The 23036-nt window shown below is 36.9% G+C and overlaps 1 protein-coding gene across 7 annotated transcripts in view; it reads right to left on the reverse strand.

Annotated features, from left to right (window-relative positions):
* Window positions 1-23036, reverse strand: part of ZMYM4 (zinc finger MYM-type containing 4) — a 160691-nt gene that overhangs the window by 19846 nt on the left and 117809 nt on the right. For 6 of the 7 annotated variants that reach the window (XM_025289112.2, XM_006051568.3, XM_025289117.2 and 3 more), the window contains 6 exons: window positions 15940-15993; window positions 15359-15538; window positions 14860-14954; window positions 7557-7728; window positions 7276-7371; window positions 4865-5016 (listed from right to left, as the gene is read on the reverse strand). In XM_025289112.2, the coding sequence (XP_025144897.1) occupies window positions 4865-5016; window positions 7276-7371; window positions 7557-7728; window positions 14860-14954; window positions 15359-15538; window positions 15940-15993 (749 nt within the window). Of the gene's footprint in view, window positions 1-1054; window positions 1403-4864; window positions 5017-7275; window positions 7372-7556; window positions 7729-14859; window positions 14955-15358; window positions 15539-15939; window positions 15994-23036 lie in introns of those variants that run through there. The other variant, XM_025289115.2, reaches the window with a different exon arrangement.

Consider the following 23036-nt stretch of genomic DNA (forward strand, 5'->3'; position numbering starts at 1 on the left):
ACTATTATGTGTTTTCCTAGGTAACTGTAGTAATTTCTTTGTGGGAAAGATACTGATCAATAGATTTGCTAGACTGAACAATCTATATGCACTTCAAGTTTTAACAGTCACTGTCAACCTGCCCTCTGAAAAGGCCAAAAGGCCTTCAACAGTGCACATGTGTCTTCACTAATACATAGTATTATCAAACTTCTCCATCTTTGAAGTTTTTTAATCCATCTGATAGGTGAAAAATTTCGCTGATTACAGCTGATCACTATTTTATATTAGAGAGGCAGCCCAACACAGTAATCATAACACGGACCCTAAAGCTGAGCTACCTGTGTTCACTTCACACCTTGGCCCTGCCTCTTACTACCTTTAAGACCTTAGGCAAGTTATTTAACTCACAGTGCCTCAGATTCTTCAGCAGAAAATGATATTAGTTCTTATACATCATAAGTGTACACTAACAATTATGTAAGTTAACATATGAAATGGGCTTATATTAAAATATGGCATACAAAGTAAATGACTGTTAAATATTCCTGATACATTTTATCTATTAGCAATCTTTTGATTTTCTTCTGTTACTTGACTGTTTCTTTTGCCAATTACCCCTCCTAGAGAACGTTAACAGTGGTGGTCAAGGCATTGATATTAAAGCTGTTGTTTAATTTTACATGTTTATGTATTTTCAAAACTCTTTACAATTAGCATCAGTTCAGTTCAGTTCAGTTCAGTTGCTCAGTCATGTCTGACTCTTTGTGACCCCATGGACTGCAGCACGCCAGGCTTCCCTGTCTATTACCAACTCCCGGAGCTTACTCAAACTCATGTCCATCGAATTGGTGATGCCATCCAACCATCTCATCCTCTGTTGTCTCCTTCTCCTCCAGCAACAGGGTCTTTTCCAATAAGTCAGTACTTTGCATCAGGTAGCCAAAGTACTGGAGTTTCAGCTTCAGCAGCAGTCCTTCCAATGAATATTCAGGACTGATTTCCTTTAGGGTGGACTGGTTGGATCTCCTTGCAGTCCAAGGGACTCTCAAGAGTCTTCTCCAAAACCACAGTTCAAAAGCATCAATTCTTCGGAGCTCAGCTTTCTTTATAGTCCAACTCTCACCTCCATACATGACTACAGGAAAAATCATAGCTTTGACTAGACGGACCTTTGTTGGCAAAGTAATATGATGCTTTTTAATGCTGTCCAGGCTAGTCACAGCTTTTCTTCCATGGAGCAAGTGTCTTTTAAATTCATGGTGGCAGGCACCATCTGCAGTGCTCCAAAGTCTATCACTCATTCTCATTGTTTCCCCGTCTATCTTCCATGAAGTGATGGGACCGGATGCCATGATCTAAGTCTTCTGAATGTTCAGTTTTAAGCCAACTTTTAAGCATAACTGTATGTTTATAATGCCAACTTTTATAGCATAACCATATGTTTATAATGAGGAAAAAATAAAAAAGGAAACAAATTTGAGATGTAAACATAAGTAAACTTTTAAAATTCCCTATAAGGAATAAGTTATAGGTTAATGAAAGTTTATTTCTTGCCAAAATTGCTAACAAGTTTGTAATTATTTACTTTCTATAAGTCATCTGAGAATTTGTTAACCTATAGAATTGTTACAGAAAGTCATTTATTAATATAAACAAAAAACAAGAGAAATATACTAGGAAAAAACTTTTAACAGGTTTATGATTCAACTCACAAATAGAATATATATAGCAGAGTGTCTACATGTAAAGTACTCAAATGTTTTTTATTGAAATTCCTAGCAATGAGCACGTATGTTTTGATTATATTCATATCATTAGATTATTAATAAATACCAAAAACATCTTATTTCCTGACATATGTATTAATAAAATTAAGAAATGTTCTTTAGATTCTTCATATTATAAACTCCAAAGAAAGGAAGTGTGTCCAGAATCTTTGCGATTTTTACCTAAGCAAAATGCATGTTGACACACACAGAAGGTTCTCCAATTTTGCTGAAAGAATCCATAGAAGTCCTCTTATATGTGACTTTTAAAAATATATTTTACCACCTAGAAACTGGATCAAAATATAAGGGAAACTTATTAAGTAACAGGTGCCATTTTGATTCCATGTAGCTGCTTGCATAACCAGCTACACTTCAGATATGTTATTCATCAGCAACATACTTATTTCATGCATAAAAATGAATTTCAGATATATTAACAATGTCGATCTAAAAAACTCCAAATATTTTAGAAATTGATGAGAATTTAAATATTTAAGTACAAAGACCATTCTAAGCAACATGGAAAATATAGGAACTACAAAGGGAAATATATCCATACTGGACTATATAAAAATGAAAACTTTTTGAATAGTAAAACATACCTAAAAACCAAAAGACAAAAATACACTAGAAAAATTTAATCTCATATTAGAATCAATATCCCTAATATAAAAGAGACCCTACAGATCGGGAGGAAAAATCCAAATGACCAACATAAAGACATTTTACTTCACAAAATTGGAAAAACACATATTGGATCCACAAGTTAACATTTTTAAAAATTCCATCAGAATAATAAACATTAGAAAGAGGACTGGTAAAGAGGATTCAAGAAACAGGCATCACACTGCTGGTAAAACCATAAGCTACCATAATTATCCTGGAAAGTAATCTGAAAATATCTTATAATTAGAAAAATATATGCTTTAACCTAGAAATAAAAGCACCAGTTCATTAGGTATGCAAACAAAATATTTACTGAAGCACGGTTTGCAAGAGTAAGAGAAGAGGAGCGAGAAACTCCTGAATATATAAGAGGAAAGGCTGAATAAATGTTATGTTCATATTCTGCAATATTATGTGACTTTCTTTTTTAAAGCAAGGAATTTGATTTATATTCATCTCAAGGGATACACAGATTGAGAATAGTAAGCTACAAAAAGTGGGTATAGTATAGGCCCCATTCTGAAAAAACTAAGCAAAACAAAAACTGTTAAACATCTACACACATGTATAAACATATATTGCATAGAAGATAATGAGATAAGTCAACAACACTACAATAAAAATTACAAAAAAAGAAGATATAGGTCACATATCATACTGCAAACACTGATTACCTCAGGGAGTGGGAATGGACAGATTAATTTTTCTTATTATGCCTTCGCTTACTGTTTTAACAGTTAACTGAGCCCATACTACTTTTATAATTAAAAAATGAAACTTTAACAACAAATAAATGACTAAATAATACCCCCTGAAATACAAAGGGAATAAAATTTGGCAAATAGAGAAAAAATAATCAATTACATTCAGAGTTCCATCACTCCAAGATAATAACCACTATAAATACTTTTCATATATTTCATTTTACTATATTATTTATGTGAATGCCTTATAAACCACTATGTTAAAATATAGTGATACACATACACTCTTACTTTGCTCATTAATGCTTTAGTATTAAGATTTTTATGTTATTAGAAGTCACTTTTGGAGAAGGCAATGGCACCCCACTCCAGTACTCTTGCCTGGAAAATCCCGTGGACGGAGGAGCCTAGTGGGCTGCAGTCCATGGGGTCGCTGAGGGTCGGACAAGACTGAGCGACTTCACTTTCACTTTTCACTTTCATGCACTGGAGAAGGAAATGGCAACCCACTCCAGTGTTCTTGCCTGGAGAATCCCAGGCATGGGGGAGCCTGGTGGGCTGCCGTCTATGGGGTCGCACAGAGTCAGACACAACTGAAGCGACTTAGCAGCAGCAGCAGCAGAAGTCACTTTGTAAACCATTTTTATTGGGGGCATAATATGTAACTTTATAAATATACTATACTTTACTTTGGTGGACACTGAGGTGATCTCCAGTTCTGGGCAATGATGTCTGAACTTCAGACTTTTGAGAGATTCCCAAAAAATGAATCATTGGTGAAATAATATGACCATTCAAAAGTATTCCTGAAACATACGCTCAAAACTGCTTTTTACAAACTATGTACTAATTATCATCAACTATGAAGGTGAGGAAGAGGCAATGGCACCCCACTCCAGCACTCTTGCCTGGAAAATCCCATGGATGGAGGAGCCTGGTGGGCTGCAGTCCACGGGGTCGCTAAGAGTCGGACACGACTGAGCGACTTCACTTTCACTTTCAAGATAAATTAATAATGTACTTTGGAGAAGGCAATGGCACCCCACTCCAGTACTCTTGCCTGGAAAATCCCATGGACAGAGGAGCCTGGTAGGCTGCAGTTTATGGGGTCGCAAAGAGTCGGACACAACTAAGCGACTTCACTTTCTCTTTTCACTTTCATGCATTGGAGAAGGAAATGGCAACCCACTCCGTGTTCTTGCCTGGAGAATCCCAGGGACCGGGGAGCCTGGTGAGCTGCCGTCTATGGGGTCGCACAGAGTCGGACACGACTGAAGCGACTTAGCAGCAGCAGCAGCATGAAGGTGAACCTCCATCTCACAGAACTCATATCAACAATGAGTATTATAATTTTTTGATTTTTGCTAATGTGATAGATAAATACTGACATATCTATTCTAATGTGAATTTAAAGTTTAAATGAGACTATGAAATTCATGTAAATTCATACATATATACACAGAGTCACCTATCTCACTTCTTTTGTGAATTGCTATTAGGCCTTTTTTGTCCATTTAGCAATAAAATGAACCAACTTCAATTTCTATTACTCTAACAGTCTCAATTAAACTTATAAAAGCTTTACGTGACTAAGACTTTTAAGTCAGGGTCAGTGGTTCATTAAGAAGAGAGTATAGGAGCAACACCAAACAGACAATGCATACAATACTTTCTCAGCTTAATATACAAGTTCTACCAGAATTATTAAAAACGCAATAGTTTACATAACAACTGATTTCATACCTGCTGAATTCCAAGGCACAAGTATAAGATACTGTCTGGATCGTATTTTTCACCATTTGGTCTCCGCACTTCTTGAATAAACTGGCATAAGCCTAAACTCAACTCAGCAAAAGTGCAGGACAGAATATCTTCCTTCAGCTTGATAGAGCGGACTGTGGAAAGGTAGAAAACATCTGAAATACTAACTTATAAGAAAAATAGTAACATTACTCAATTCACTAAATAAACACTGACTACACTGCCCCAGGTACTGTGGTATATACACTAGTGAATACGTGGATTAAAGACAGATACTCATCTCAAGGCTTTTTTAAAGAAATAAAGATAATTCAGCACATTTGATGTAACATTTAAATAAAATGTCTTATTTGTAAAATTCTATGAAAACAAATAAAGGCCATCTAATAGTGAAGAGTCATGTTAGATTCCAGAGGATGTGAAAGGTGGAGAAGAATTAAACACGTAGATTAAGAATTTCAACTTGAGGATATAAAAAGATTTCCCAAAGTATATTCCACAAAATACTAACCCTGTGAAAGCTCAATAAAACTGGGTTTTCAAGATCTGATACATTTGGAAAACAGCAGTATATTATATCTGCCTGTGAAGAATTCACAGTATGTTTTAATATATTAAAGGCTCGGAAGATATCTGTAAAAGGAATGCTATTTAACTTTAAGTCGTATTTATTTGAATAAAGTATATTTCAGATTACATATTAACAACTTCATGCTTTTGAAAATGCTGGAAAATACAGTGTGTGCTCAGCCACAAAAGTGAAAGGGTTTGGGGACTTAGGAATATAGGAGAAAAGTAAAGAGGGCAGATCATGGTAAGCCTCATATATATATATATATATATATATATATATATATATATATATATATATATATATATATATTAAGATTTTGAAGACAACTAAGAATTGAATTGCTTCCCAGGTGTCTCAGGGGTAAAGGATCCTCCCGCCAAAGCAATAGACACAGGAGACGTGGGTTTATTCCCTGGGTCAGGAAGATCTCTGGAGGAGGAAATGGCAACTCACTCCAGTATTCTTGCCAGGAAAATTCCACGGACATAGGAGACTGGTGGCCTACAGTCCACAGTGTTACAAAGAGTTGGACATAGAGCAAATGAGCACACGCACATATGACCTGTATTAGTTTTAGGCAGGAGCATTATCTAATTTGATTTTTAGAGATCTTACGGTAACAGACTGGTCCACACTGTGGGATGAGTTAAAACACCCTTTCCAGTTCCCTGCTTTTCTGCATGTAGAATAGACTACACATTTCCAATGGCACACTCGAGCTTCCCTGAGTTGGCTTTGCAAATTTAAACAGGTCATTCATGAGGGCAAGGACCATGTTTGACCTTTTTACCTGAATACGTACCACCATGCCTGATACATGACAGATAAATACAGTAAGTATTTATCTGGAGGAATGAGTAGTAGAAATGAGTAGGCATCCTGTGTGGCTATACATTTAGGCCTGGCAGTCTAATACAATAATACTTCTCCATTCTCACTACCCCTCCTTCTTTCTCAAAAATGTTGTGGCTCAAAGTGCAAAGTGAAAGGCCTAGTAAACCCCCATGACATGAGCATTTTTACATCACTCTGAAGCAGAGAGATTACACTTGATCTGTGGGAACTCAGTAAGTCTGTCACAGACCACAGCAGCAACTAACTGCTCCAATGAGGGTAAACTGAGGTGAAGCCAAGAATACATGCAATCACTCAGGTATCAGAGAGAAGGTACAGTTGGAAAGGGGTGAAAAGTTTAGTTACATACTCATGCATTCTGCCCTATCTCATTCCACAAAGACTTCATAAAATAATATACAAATGATATATAAACGAAATTAAAAAGCAGAACACAAACTGAAAACAAAATTTAGAACATAAAATCCTGGAAAGAAGAAATCTAATGATTAGGGTTCTAAAATAACAGTGTTGCTCTATTTGAACTGCTGATTGGGTTCCAAATTTCTTGGCACCAGATGTGAAACCTGCAAACATGGTCAATCATATACAGCTCCTTGATAAGAGAAACTACAGAAACAGCAAGGCTTTCCCAGGTACTTTTCTTAACAACAACAATAATGAAGTGTTACACTGGGTTCCACATGGGTTATTCTACAGATACAGGACTCAAAAAAGAGAGATTTGAGTCACTTGCACAGTGTTAGAAAAAGTCACAAAATTTCTTATATTTGTATAAGAAACTCATGATCTGAAGATAATAACCTTCCCTGAATAACAAGTTCTTTAAAACTGAGAGTGGAGATTAATTTCACTTTTTAAACATAAACTTCAAATTTTAAAGAATTTTAAATTTCCATTTATAAATTTAAAATCAACGATGATATTACAGGCAATTCAGATCATAAGGAGAGAAGTATTTTACCTTTACAGCCTGGCTCTGAAGACTCTTGAGAGAGTGCGTGCTCTTGAGTACTTCCTAACGGGTCAGAACACGGGCTAGATGAGGCATGTTCAACTCCTGACATGAAAAGAAGAGTGAGTGGGAAGTTTAAATAAAGATCCAAAATAAATTAAGCAAATCAAAATCAAAGTTTTATGGGATTTCTGACCTAGCATTCATCCCCTTTGAGTAGGTTTATGGATTTATTAATCTGTATTCCTCCCACCCCTAAATCAAGACACAAATTCACGCCACATATTTACCGCCACACTTCAGGTCCCCTTGCTCTTCCTTGGCATTTTTCCACTGAACCCAGTTCCTCCAGGCGTTTACCCCATACATGTATTTCAATGTCATCCCAGACACTGAGCACCCTTGAAAGGCTCCTTGAATAAGACTCCTGGGCTCCACAGATACTATAGACTTCTTCCGTCCCTGTAAGAATTTCCAAAAATTTACAGAATATAAATTTAGTTTTGGATCTTTAAGAATCATGGTTCGTAAAGACAGAATGGGCATAAATTTACAGAAAATGGAACTCAGTATTACATCCCTGAGATTCAGAGTTCTTATAGCTAGAGAGTTTTAGAAGTTACCTAATCCTATCCACAGGAGAAAAAAAAGAGAAAACTGAAGTGTAGAAAATAATACTGTAATAATCAATAATATTTGAGTATTTATTTACTATTTTCCAGATACTAGAATTACAAAATGAGGTATGAGGTATGAGTAACAGTTATTACATTCAGGTCTATTTAATGGAATAGATGAACAGATGGCTATAAAACAACCCTCAATCAACTCCCTAACTACACTGGAATTCAGCTATAAAACAATGACAGAATAACATTAGAAAAATCCATAAAAGTTAGAATTAACCAATACACGTTAAGAAATCAAAAATGCAATTAGAGAATATTTTGAATTTAAGTAAAAATGAAAACAAAACATATCAAAATTTATGTAATAATGCTAAGCAGTGCTTATAAGGATATTTATATTTATTAAAATGCTTATATGAGAAGTAAGAAAGTCTGAAATCAATAAGCTAGCTCCTATGTTAAGAAACTAGAATAAAGACTACATTAAAACTCAAATTAGTAATAAAAATAAGAGCAAAAATCAATTAAAAAATAGAGGAAAAGATTAGTAAGACAAAAAAGCTGGTAATTTTAAAAGGTTAAACAAATTGATAAATCTCTAGCCAGAATGATTATAGAGATAAGACAGAAGATACAAATGATCAACACCCGATTCCACAGACAAAATAAAGGGTAACAAGGGAAAACTGTGAACATCATTATGACAATAAACTAGACAGCTAAACTGAATAAATTTCTTGAAAGATACAAACTAACAAAGCTTGCTGTTGAAGACATAGATAATGTAAACAGCCAGAGGAATTCAAATTATATTTTAAAACCTTCCCACAAAAAAATTCCAGACCCAGATGACTTCACTGCTGAAGTCTACCCAAGAATAAAAGTAACTATATAAATTTTATTTCAGAAAACAGAGGAGGAACAGTAACTCACTTTACATCACTATTATCCTGCCAGCAACGGCAGATAAAGTCATTACAAGAAAACTACACATCAAAACCAGACCACCTGACCTGCCTCTTGAGAAACCTATGTGCGGGTCAGGAAGCAACAGTTAGAACTGGACATGGAACAACAGACTGGTTCCAAATAGGAAAAGGAGCACGTCAAGGCTGTATATTGTCACCCTGCTTATTTAACTTCTATGCAGAGTACATCATGAGAAATGCTGGGCTGGAAGAAGCACAAGCTGGAACCAAGATTTCCGGGAGAAATATCAATAACCTCAGATATGCAGATGACACCACCCTTATGGCAGAAAGTGAAGAGGAACTAAAAAGCCTCTTGATGAAAATGCAAGAGGACAGTGAAAAAGTTGGCTTAAAGCTCAACATTCAGAAAACAAAGATCATGGCATCTGGTCCCATCACTTCATGGGAAATAGATGGGGAAACAGTGAAAACAGTGTCAGACTTTATTTTTCTGGGCTCCCAAATCACTGCAGATGGTGACTGCAGCCATGAAATTAAAAGACGCTTACTCCTTGGAAGGAAAGTTATGACCAACCTAGATAGCATATTCAAAAGCAGAGACACTACTCTGCCAACAAAGGTCCGTCTAGTCAAGGTATGGTTTTTCCAGTGGTCATGTATGGATGTGAGAGTTGGACTGCGAAGAAAGCTGAGCGCCGAAGAATTGATGCTTTTGAACTGTGGTGTTGGGGAAGACTCTTGAGAGTCCCTTGGACTGCAAGGAGATCCAACCAGTCCATTCTAAAGGAGATCAGTCCTGGGTGTTCACTGGTAGGACTGTGGTGAGGCTGAAACTCCAATATTTTGGCCACCTCATGCAAAGAGTTGACTCATTGGAAAAGACCCTGATGGTGGGAGGGATTGGGGGCAGGAGGAGAAGGGGATGACAGAGGATGAGATGGCTGGATGGCATCACTGACTCAATGAACATGAGTTTGGGTGAACTCTGGAAGTTGGTGCTGGACAGGGAGGCCTGGTGTGCTACGATTCACAGGGTCGCAAAGAGTTGGACACGATTGAGCGACTGAACTGACTGACTGACACATCAATAGATCTTTTAAACTGACATACTTAAAAACTTATACCAGCAAACTCAATTCAGCAATATATATAAATATAAAAACATTAGAAGAGAGTAGTGTTCATCCCATAAATGCAGAGTTAAGTTTATCACTGAAAAAAATCAATGTATTTCACCATTTAAAAAGACTTACAAAAGAAAAATCAGATGATCATCTCAAGAGATCACCTGACAAAGTTCAAAACACAATCACAAAAGCTGAGTAAATCAGAAGAGAACTTCTTGAGCTTGATAGAGGTCATCTATGAGAAAGACTGTCATCTACAAGAAACCTGTATGGAGGTCAAGAAGCAACAGTGAACCAGACATAGAACAATGGACTGGTTCCAAACTGGGAAAGGAGCATGTCAAAGCTGTATACTGTCACCCTGCTTATTCAACTTATATGCAGAATGCTGGTCTGGATGAAGCGCAAGCTACAATCAAGCTTGTGGGGAGAAATATCAATACAGTATATTAACGTATATATATAGAATTTAGAAAGATGGTGACAACAACCCTGTGTACGAGACAGCAAAAGAGACACTGATGTACAGAACAGTCTTATGGACTCCGTGGGAGAGGGAGAGCGTGGGAAGATTTGGGAGAATTTTTTTTAAAAAAAAGAGGAAAATACCCTGAGATTGTAAAGGAAAAAATTTTAAACTTTCTTACTTCACAGATAATACAACTGTGTAGGTAGAAAATCCCACAGATTTTAGTTGAGCAAAATTGCCACATATAAAGTCAATATACAAAACCATCTCTATTTCTACATGTCAGTGAAGAACACTAGACAAGGAAATTTAAAAACAATGTTACCCACAACATGATCAAAAATATATTAAAATATTTACTAGATATAATTTAACAAAGTGTAAGACTTGTACAACGAAACATACAAAATACTGTTGGGAGAAATTAAGATAATCTAAACAGAATAATCCCAATTGGAAAGGAAGAAGAAAAACTGTCAGTGCCTACAGATAACACAACACTGTACATAGAAAATCCTAAACACACCACCAAAAAGCTATGAGATCACCAATGAACTCAGTAAGGTTGCCTGATATAAAATCTACTGCATTTCTATACACTAACAACAAACTGTCAGGGAAATTTTAAAACCAATCCCACTGACAACTGCATCAAAAAGCATAAAATACCTAGGAATAAATCTAATACAGAAGGCAAAAGACCTGACTCAGAACACTGTAAGATGATGAAGGAAACTGAAGATTAAACAAATAAATGGAAAAATATATCATCCTCATGAATTAGAATATTGTAAAAATAATGATACTACCGACAGCAAATGACAGATTCAATGCAAACAATTCCAAATACCAATGGCATGTTCCACAGAACTAAAACAATGGTCAATTAATCTATGACAAAAGAGGCAAGAATATATAATGGAGAAAAGACTGATTCTTCAATAAAAGGTATTAGGAAAACTGGAGAGCTGCATGGAAAAAAATGAAACTGAACTACTTTCTCACACCATATACAAAATTAAACTCAAAATGGATTAAAGCTGTAAGACCTGAAACCATGAAACTCCTAGAAGAAATCACAGGCAGGAAATTCTAGGATTGGTTTTAGTAATATTTTTCTAGATCTGTCTCCTCAGGTACAGACAAAATAAGCAAAAGCAAAGTAAAACAAAACAAAAATAAACAAGTGGGGCCTCATCAAATAAAAAGATTTTGCATATCAAAGGAAACTCAACAAAATGAAAAGGCACCCTACTGAACAGGAGAGGATACTTGCCAAGTACCTATCTGGAAAGGAGTTAAAATATAAAATATAAAAAGAATTTAGAGAACTCATAAAAAGAAAAAAAATGCAATTAAAAAATGGACAGGGGAGCTGAACAGACTCTTTTCCAAACAGACTGCCAACAGACATTTGGAAAGATCCTCCACATCACTAATTATCAGGAAAATACAAGTCAAAACCAATGCGAGATATAACTTCACACCTTTCAGAATGACTATCATGAAAGGGACAATAAAGAACAAGTGTTGAAGATGTGTAAAAAGAGGAACCCTTGTGCACTCTTGATGGGAATGTAAATTGGTACCACCATTGGGGAAAGTAGCATGGAGCTTTCTCTAAACTTAAAAATATTAATAGGACTATCATATGATCCAAAAATTCCACTTCTCAGTATTTTCTACCCAAAGAAAACAAAAACACAAGTTCAAAAAGATATATATGCACCCTTATGTCCACTGCAACATTACCAACAACAGCCAAAATATGGAAATAGCCAAGTGTCCTACATGAATAGATAAAGAAGATGTGGTGTGTACACACACACACACACACACACACACACACACACACACAGTTACATGCAATGTAATTATTAATCAACTACAAAAAAAGAATGAAATCTTGCCATTTGTGACAGCACAAATGGACCTACAGAATATTAAGGTAAGAGAAAAAAATTGGATAGAATGTTAATACTATATTATTTCACTTATATCTGCAATCTAAAAAATAGGACAAATGAACAAATACAATAAAACAGAAACAGAATCAAACATACAGAGAATAAACATTGGTTATCAGAGGGGAGGGTGATGGAGAGATGAGAGACACAGGTGAGGGAGATTAAGAAGTACAAACTTCAGTCACAAAGCAAATGAGTCATGGTCATGTCATGAAATGTACAGCGTGGGGAATACAGTCACACAATAATTATGTAATATCTTTGTATGCTGACATACTGTAACCAGACTTACCCTAGTGAGCATTTTGAAATATGTAGAAATGTCCAATCACTACGCTGTACTCCAAGAACATAATGTTATGGGTCTATTATATTTCAAAACCAAACAAATTCTTAGAAAAAGAGATCAGATTTGTGGTTACCAGAGGCACAAGGGAGAGGCAGGAGGAATTGGATGAAGGCAGTCAAAAGGCACAAATTTCCAGTTTTAGGTAAGGAAGTACTAGGGATATAATGTGCATCATGATACATATAATGAATACTTCTCTATATTACATATGAAAGTTGTTAGGAGTAAACCTTAAGAATTCTCATAATAAGGAAAAAAACTTTTTTAAAAAAAGTCTTTAATTCTTTATCTATATGAGATGATGTGTGTTTACCATCTTATTGTTGTATTCATTTCATGAAATGTAAGTCAGTCAAATCATTATGCTATATACCTTAAACTTATACAGTGCTGGATGTCGAATATGTTTTAGTAAAACTGGAAGAAAATAAATAAAATGAATCATGGAAATGGGGGAAAAAGTTGTTTTTCACTGTTAAATGAAAAAGTCACAGAATAGGAACAAGTCATATTTGATACAAGAATTATATCCATTAAAAAAAACACACAACTCCATAAGACACCTGCTGCTGCTGCTGCTAAGTCACTTCAGTCGTGTCCAACTCTGTGCGACCCCATAGACAGCAGTCCACCAGGCTTCCCTGTCCCTGGGATACTCCTGGCAAGAACACTGGAGTGGGTTGCCATTTCCTTCTCCAACGCATGAAAGTGAAAAGTGAAAGTGAAGTCACTCAGTCGTGTCCATCTCCTAGCGACCCCATGGACTGCAGCCTACCAGGCTCCTCTGTCCATGGGATTTTCCAGGCAAGAGTACTGGAGTGGGGTGCCATTGCCTTCTATGCCATAAGACACCTAACCCCCACCAAATGCTCAATAGTTTTGAACACACACTTTATCAAAGATATACCAACAGCAATATACATTTGAAAAGATGCCCACACATTAGTCATGAGGAAAATACAAATTAAAGCTATAAATTAATATCACTACACATTTACTAGAATAACTAAAATTAAAAATTGATAATACCAGGTGATAATAATTGATTATAATTCATAACAATTGATAATAACTGATAACAACTGATAATAACTGTTATTATCAATAACAATTGATAATTGTTAGTAATGTCATGGAGCAGACAGAATTCCCAGACTGCTGGTAGGAATTCAAGATGGTACATGTACTTTGGAACACACTTTGTCAGCTTTCTTACAAAGTTAAAAATACACAACAGACCCCACAATTCCATCCCTGGATATTTTCCCCCAAATGAAAAACATATATTCTTCACAAAGATGTTTATATTAGAATGTTCACAGCAGCTTTATTTAAAAACACCCAAACCGGAAATAACCCAAATTTCCAGTAGCTATTAAACAATTATATAAACAGTAGTTTATCCATAAAATGAAATACTCAGAAATAAAAAGGAATGAACTAGTGATACATGAAACAATATGGATAACTCTCAAAAACATTATGCTAACTGAAAGAACCCAGATACAGAAGAGTACAAATTATATGATTGCATTTGTATGAATTTTAGAAAAGGTAAAGCAGTACCATTTTACACCCGTCCACAAAGCAGGTCAGTCAGTGGCTGTCAGGAGCTGGAGATGAAGACTGACTGGAAATGGTAACAAGGCAAATTTTTTCACAAGGGAAGTACTGTGATTGTGGAGGTAGTTACGTACTGTATACATTTATCAAAGCTCATCAAACTGTACACTTAAAATTTATGAATTTTTAAACGTAATTACAACTCAATGGAGATTTTTTTTAAAAGGCTATTATTGTTTAAATTTTAGTATGAGAAACCTCAGTCACCATGAAGAAGTCTTTGTGTACCTCACTATTATAACTGTACTAAATAAAACAGCAAACCTCATTATTGTATTTAAAAGCTAAATTTAGAGACTTTAAAAAAAGAGGAAAGTCTATAACAAGGATTATAAAAAACAAAAGAGAAAAATCCTTCAATTGTGGAAAAAGTCCCTTTTAAAAGAAATGTAAAATAAAAGATATGGTTTTTTACTTCAAAAAGCAAAAACATGAAAATTCAAGATTGGGAAATAATAAATAAAACAAAATGTTAGAAAAATCAAGCTACTGCTTACTCTTCGTCTGGGCTGGGGGAAGCCATCTCTGTGTCGTCTTCTTGTTCGGGAACGTACCTGGATTCCCTGTCCTTTGTTCAATGGGTCAAAGGATTCTGTGATAACCAGGAGAAAGCATAATGTGAGATAAATAACTCACAGTTAAATAAAGTCTCAGACTGGAGGAGGAAATATCAGGTAATCATCACTATATTGTTTTGATAAAATACAGATTTTACTTATATACTTGAGGAAACAGAGGAGATATAGCATGAATAAAAACTTTATTAACAATCAAGAAAATCCCCTATATGATTACTGTGGGAAAGTTAAAAATAACAACAAAAACAAACTAAACTTTTGTAAAGAAGAAGATGGTATGAATCAATACCTTTGAAGTCAGGGACCATCTGTGCCTTTAGATAGTAATCATGCATCATAACTGCTTCAAAATGTCGATTCAGAGTTATACCTATCTTCTAAAAAAGGACTTTCAGCAGTCAGGTTACACTGAACAAACCTGAGGGGAAATCTGCTTCCAGATCCTGTTCAGTTTCCCCTTTTGAGAACTGCTTCACTTCTAAATCAGCCTCTTGCACAGTATTTGACTTTAAGGCATAATGATTTAATTCTTCCTCCCAGCTATGTGGAGTAGATACCGCCTCTGATTCAAGATCACCACTGTAAGTACTTCCTTGGTCTGAAATAATAAAAAACAAACAAGCCCTCAAAATGAAATAAGACTCCTGACATGCTCATACATCTCCCTGAAATCCTAAATAACAGAAAGTTAGGTATCGTTGCTGGACAGTTCTGTAGTTACTCTCAAGAATGAAGCAACTTGTTCACCAGGATCACAGAAATGGATTTATATTCTTGGTATACACTTTAGTACATAAGTTCAATTAATCTCTAAAACCAATATTTGAGGTAGCTTTTATCAGTCTCTTTATAAATTACCACAAATTCACAGTTCTCTGATGCCCCCTACAAACGGCTTAAATTATTAATATTAAATCCAAGGTTGCTAATACTTTATGGGTTTGTATCACTAACAGATACAATATTTCTAAGTTTCATAATGTATTTACAATTACAAACCTTTTTCAAATATCTTGGTGTCTAAAAAGAGTTCCTGTTCAGAAGTTTGGGATTCTAAAGAAAAAGAAAAGCACATAATGTCAATTTATATGTACATGTGAACAAACTGCATCTCAAATGAAATGACTGCAAAATACCCTGCATATACAGAATAATTCATTAATAAAAATTAAGCATTAGCGATAAATAAATTACAACTGGGTAACAGTGGTTATATTTCCAAATAGCAGTATTAAAAAAGTCAAGGCAAGAGATGTCTATTTTGGATTCTGTGCTATCTGAAATTTCTTTCTTTCTTTCTTTTTTTTTTTTTTGCTTTTACTTTTTAAAATATATTTTTAAAAAATTTTTATTGAAGGATAATTGCTTTACAGAATTTTTTTGTCTTCTGTCAAACCTCAACATGAATCAGGCATAGATAAACATATTTCCCCTCCTTTTCAAACCTCCCTCCCATCTCCTGCCCCATCCCACCCCTCTAGGTTGATACAAAACCCCTGTTTGAGTTTCCTGAGCCACAGAGCAAATTCCCATTGGCTCTCTATTTTACATATGGCAATGTAAGTTTCCATGTTACTCTTTCCATACATCTCACCCTCTCCTCCCCTCTCCCCATGTCCATAAGTCTATTTTCTATGTCTGTTTATCCATTGCAGCCCTGTAAATTAAATTCTTCAGTACCATTCTTTCAGATTCCATATAAATGCGTTAGTATACAATATTTATCCTTTTCATTCTGACTCATTTCACTCTGTGTAATAGGTTCTAGGTTCATCCACCTCATCAGAACTGACTCAAATGCATTCCTTTTTATGGCTGAGTAATATTCCACTGTGTATATGTACCTCAACTTCTTTATCCAGTCATCTGTCGATGGACATCTATGTTGCTTCCATGTTCTAGCTATTGTAAACAGTGCTGCAATGAACAATGGGACACATTTGTCTTTTTCAATTCTGGTTTCCTCAGGGTCTATGCCTAGGAGTGGGATTGCTCGGTCATATGGTGGTTTTATTCCTAGTTTTTTAAGGAATCTCCATACGGTCTTCCATAGTGGCTGTATCAATTTACATTCCCACCAACAGTGCAAGAGTCTTCCCTCTTCTCCACACCCTCTCCAGCATTTATTGTTTGTAGACTTTTTGATGATGGCCATTGTGACTAGTGTGAGATGATATCTCATTGTAGTTCTGATTTGCATTTCTCCAATAACAAGCGATGTTGAGCATCTTTTCACGTGTTTGTTAGCCATCTGTATGTCTTCTCTGGAGAAATGTCTTTTTAAGTCTTTTTCCCACTTTTTGATTGGGTTGTTTTTTCTGTATGAGCTGCTTGTATATTTTGGAAATTAATCCTTTGTCAGTTGTTTCACTTGCTATTATTTTCTCCCATTATGAGGGTTGTCTTTTCACCTTACTTATAGTTTCCTTTGCTGTGCAAAAGCTTTTAAGTTTAATCAGGTCCCACTTGTTTACTTTTGTTTTTATTTCTGTTACTCTAGGAGGTGGGTCACAGAGGATCTTGCTTTATGTCATCGAGTGTTCTGACTATGAAATTTCTTTTTTTAATAACAAACACATACAATGTTTATTTACTCTTAGGTTGAAAAATCTGTTCTACATTGCTTCCCCCCTGAAAAAAAAGATGTACCATGAAATGGAAAACAGACTTAGAATATAAATACATTAGCAATCAGCACATGAAACTGAACAGAAGTTCTATCAATTATAAACTACCTTATTATTACTACTTTTTTTTTTTTCTTTTGGTTGCACCACACAGCATACAGGATCTCAGTTCCCTAACCAAGAATCAAACCTGTGTTCTCTTCAGTGGAAACAGTCTTAACCACTGGACCACCAGGGAAGTCCCTGTAGAAGTACTTTAAAAGTAAAGAGTTTAGGGCTTTCGGTTCAAGATGGTGAAGGAAGCATGCTCATCTCCTCCTATGACAGCAACAAAATTGCACCTACCTGCTGAGTAATCGACAGGACACAGGGACGCACCATAACAAGATAAGCCACATCCAAAGACAAAGAAGCTGCAGTGAGAAGGAGTGGCGCAATCACAATAAAATCAAATCCCATACCTGTCAGGTGGATGACCCACAAACTGCAGAATAGTAGTACCAAAAGAAGTACTGCTGTGAAGTACCCACTGCTGAACCTCCCACTGCTGTGAAGGTGTTGAACCCCACATCAGGCTTTCCAGCCTGGAGCTCTGACAAAGGGTCTGGGAATCTCCAAGGGAATCTGGCCTTGAAGGCCAGCAAGATCTGATGAAAGGACTTTCACTGGGGGAAAGACTGGGGGAAATAGTCCTCCAGTCTTGGAGGGCACAAGCAAAGTCTTGCACATACCAAGACCTAGAGGGAAGGAGCAGTGATCTCACAGGAGACTGAACCAAAAACTACCTGCTAGTGTTGGAGGGTCTCCTATGGAGGGATGGGTCAGCAGGGCCTCACCAAAGGTACAGGGGCACTGGCTGCAGCAGTCCAGGAAGGTCCCCTTTGGCATAAGCCCCTTTAGAGGTCACCATTAACCTTACCATAGAGCCTGTGGACCCCAGGGTTGGGTCACCTCTGGCCAAACAACTACCAAAGAGGAAGCACAACCCCACCCATCAGCAGATAATCTGATTAAAGCTTTACTGACCAAGGCCTTGCCCACCAGAGCAAAACCCGGTTTTTCCCACCACCAATCCCTTACATCAGGAAGTTTACACAAGCCTCTTAGCCTCCTCCATCAGAGGGCAGACAAAAGAAGCAAGAACTACAGTCCTACAGCAGCTAAAACAAAAACCACATTATAGAAAGTTAAACAAGATGAAAAAGCAGAAATCTATGTCCCAGATAAAGGGACAAGATAAAACCTGAGAAAAACAACTAAGTGAAATTGAGCTAGGCAACCTTCCAGAAAAAGAATTCAGAATGACAGTGAAGATAATCCAGGATATCTGGAAAACAATGGAGAAGATGCAAGAAATGTTTACCAAAGACCTAGAAGAACTAAAGAACAAACAGAGATGAATAATACACTAGAAGGAATCAATAGCAGAATAACTGAGGCAGAGAACAGATAATGACCTAGAGGACAGAATGGTGGAAATCACTGCTGTAGAAGAGAATATAGAAAAAAGAATGAAAAGAAATGAGGACAGCCAAGGAGATCTCTGTGACAACACTAAACACCAACATCTGCATTAGAGGGGTATCAGAAGGAGAAGAGACAGAGACAGGATCTGAGAAAATATTAAGAAATAATAGATGAAAACTTCCTTAATAGGGAAAAGAAATTCAAGAAGCACAGAGAGTTCCAGACAGGATAAACCCAAGGAGGAATACACAGAGACACACAATACTCAAAACTGACAAAAATTAAAGACAAAGATAAACATTAAAAACAACAAGGGAAAAACAACAAATAACATACAAGGGAACTCCCATCAGGCTATCAGCTGATTTCTCAACAAAAACTCTACAAGCCAGAAGGAAATGGCATGGTATATCTAAAGCGATAAAAGGGAAGAACCTATAAGCAAGGAAACTCTATCCAGCAAGACTTTCCTTTCAGATTTGATGGAGAAATCAAAAGCTTTCCAGACAAGCAAAAGTTAAAGAGAATTCAGCACCATCAAACCAGCTTTACAACAAATGCTAAAGGAACTTCTCCAGACAGGAAACACAAGAGAAGGCAAAGATCTACAGAAAATAAACCCCAAATAATTAAGAGAATGGTAACAGGATCAAATGCACCAACCAAAAAACAGACTGGCTGGATGGATGACAATATGTGCGTGTTTGCATTTCCACTTACTACATCACTCTGCTTGACGCCCCAAACTGTTATGTAATTATTTCATACTGTTAGGTTAATCATGTTCCCATTATGGTTTGCAATTGTAATTATGTTTTATTTTCTTGTCTGGATATTGATTGTGAAAACTGATAAACATCTTTCACTATTGTGATTATGTAACTATTACTCACTTAATACCATTGTATCATGATTGGTCAACAGAAAAATGATAGAACTCTGTATCACCAAAACTACCATTTAATACAAAAACCTGTAAACACTTTTGAAAATCCAGATGCTTATCAGAATTATCTTGGATTTTTAAAATATTTATTTATTTGGCTGCACCAGGTTTTAATTGCAGCATGTAGATCTTCAATCTTCTCTTGCAGCAAAGGAAGATCTTTAGTTATGGCATGGGAACTCTGAGTTGTGGCATGTGGGGTCTAATTCCCTGACCAGGGATTGAACCCAGGCCCTCTGCATCAGAAGCAGAGTCTTGGGCACTGGACCACCAAGGAAGTCCACTATCTTGGAATTTTTTGAAAAATACAAATTACAGGTATTGCTTTTTTCCCCTTCAGAGCTACAGATATATTTCTAATGAGCAGCCATGTTTAAAAACAACTGGACTGTAATTTTTGTTGTTAATGTTCAGTTCCTCAGTCGTGTCCCAACTCTTTGTGACCCCATGAACCACAGCACGCCAGGCTTCCCTGTCCTTCACCATCTCCTGGCGCTTGATCAAACTCATGTCCATTGAGTCAGTGATGCCATCCAACCATCTCATCCTCTGTGGCCCCCTTCCCCTGCCTTCAATCTTTCCCAGCATCACGGTCTTTTCCAATGAGTCCGCTCTTCACATCAGGTGGCCATAGCACTGGCACTTCAGCATCAAGTCCTTCCAATGAATATTCAGGGTTGATTTATTTTAGGATTGATTGGTTTGATCTGCATGCAGTCCAATGGACTCTCAAGAGTCTTCACCAGGACCACAGTACAAATTCAATTCTTCAGTGCTCAGCCTTTTTTATTGTCCAGTTCTTACATCTATACATGACTACTGGAAAAACCTTTTTTATTGTCCAGTTCTCACATCTATACATGGCTAATGGAAAAACCATAGCTCTATATGGACCTTTGTTGGCACAGCGATGTCTCTTTAACTTTTATCTAGTTTGTTTCACTTTTTCTATTTCATATTCAGTGCTCCCATTTCATTTAGTTTATGTTTTCCAATTTCTCCACCTCTTCTGGGTTTTTTTTTTTTGGTGGGGGGGTGTTCTTTCTCAAGTCTTTATCAAGTGTAGTAGAAAAGCTTTTGTATCAGTTCAGTTCAGTTCAATTGCTCAGTCGTGTCCGACTCTTTGCGACCCCATGAATCGCAGCACGCCAGGCCTCCCTGTCCATCACCAACTCCTGGAGTTCACTCAGACTCATGTCCATCGAGTCAGTGATGCCATCCAGGCATCTCATCCTCTATCATCCCCTTCTCCTCCTGCCCCCAATCCCTCCCAGCATCAGAGTCTTTTCCAATGAGTCAACTCTTTGCATGAGGTGGCCAAAGTACTGGAGTATCAGCTTTAACATCATTCCTTCCAAAGAAATCCCAAGGCTGATCTCCTTCAGAATGCATTGGTTGGATCTCCTTGCAGTCCAAGGGACTCTCAAGAGTCTTCTCCAACACCACAGTTCAAGAGCATCAATTCTTCGGCACTCAGCTTTCTTCACAGTCCAACTCTCACATCCATACATGACCACTGAAAAAACCATAGCCTTGACTAGCCGGACCTTTGTTGGCAAAGTAATGTCTCTGCTTTTGAATATGCTATCTAGGTTGGTCATAACTTTCCTTCCAAGGAGTAAGAGTCTTTTAATTTCATGGCTGCAGTCACCATCTGCAGTGATTTTGGAGCCCCAAAAAGTAAAGTCTGACACTGTTTTCACTGTTTCCCCATCTATTTGCCATGAAGTGATGGGACCAGATGCCATGATCTTCGTTTTCTGAATGTTGAGCTTTAAGCCAATTTTTTCACTCTCCACTTTCACTTTCATCAAGAGGCTTTTGAGTTCCTCTTCACTTTCTGCCATAAGGGTGGTGTCATCTGCATATCTGAGGTTATTGATATTTCTCCTGGCGATCTTGATTCTAGCTTGTGCTTCTTCCAGCCCAGCGCTTCTCATGATGTACTCCACATATAAGTTAAATAAGCAGGGTGACAATACACAGCCTTGATGTACTCCTTTTCCTATTTGGAACCAGTCTGTTGTTCCATGTCCAGTTCTAACTGTTGCTTCCTGACCTGCATACAAATTTTTCAAGAGGCAGGTCAGGTGGTCTGGTATTCCCATCTCTTTCAGAATTTTCCACAGTTTATCGTGATCCACAGAGTCAAAGGCTTTGGCATAGTCAATAAAGCAGAAATAGATGTTTTTCTGGAACTCTCTTGCCTTTTCGACAATCTAGAAGATGTTGGCAATTTTATCTCTGGTTCCTCTGCCTTTTCTAAAACCAGCTTGAACATTTGGAAGTTCACGGTTCACATACTGCTGAAGCCTGGCTTGGAGAATTTTGAGCATTACTTTACTAGCATGTGAGATGAGTGGAATTGTGCGGTAGTTTGGGCATTCTTTGGCATTGGAATGAAAACTGACCTTTTCCAGTCCTGTGGCCACTGCTGAGTTTTCCACATTTGCTGGCAAATTGAGTGCAGCACTTGCACAGCATCATCTTTCAGGATTTGAAATAGCTCAACTGGAATTCCATCACCTCCACTAGCTTTGTTCGTAGTGATGCTTTCTAAGGCCCACTTGACTTCACGTTCCAGGATGTCTGGCTCTATGTCAGTGATCACACCATCGTGATTATCTGGGTCGTGAAGATCTTTTTTGTACAGTTCTTCTGTATCTTCTTGCCACCTCTTCTTAATGTCTTCTGCTTCTGTTAGGTCCATACCATTTCTGTCCTTTATCAAGCCCATCTTTTCATGAAATGTTCCCGTGGTCTCTCTAATTTTCTTGAAGAGATCTCTAGTCTTTCCCATTCTGTTGTTTTCCTCTATTTCTTTGCATTGATGGCTGAGGGAAGGCTTTCTTATCTCTTCTTGCTTTTCTTTGGAACTCTGCATTCAGATGCTTATATCTTTCCTTTTCGCTTCTCTTCTTTTCACAGCTATTTGTAAGGCCTCCCCAGACAGCCATTTTGCTTTTTTGCATTTCTTTTCCACGGGGATGGTCTTGATCCCTGTCTCCTGTACAATGTCACGAACCTCAGTCCATAAATATATAAATATATATAAA

Source organism: Bubalus bubalis, chromosome 6 (genome assembly GCF_019923935.1).
Source record: "Bubalus bubalis isolate 160015118507 breed Murrah chromosome 6, NDDB_SH_1, whole genome shotgun sequence".
Lineage (NCBI taxonomy): Eukaryota > Metazoa > Chordata > Mammalia > Artiodactyla > Bovidae > Bubalus > Bubalus bubalis.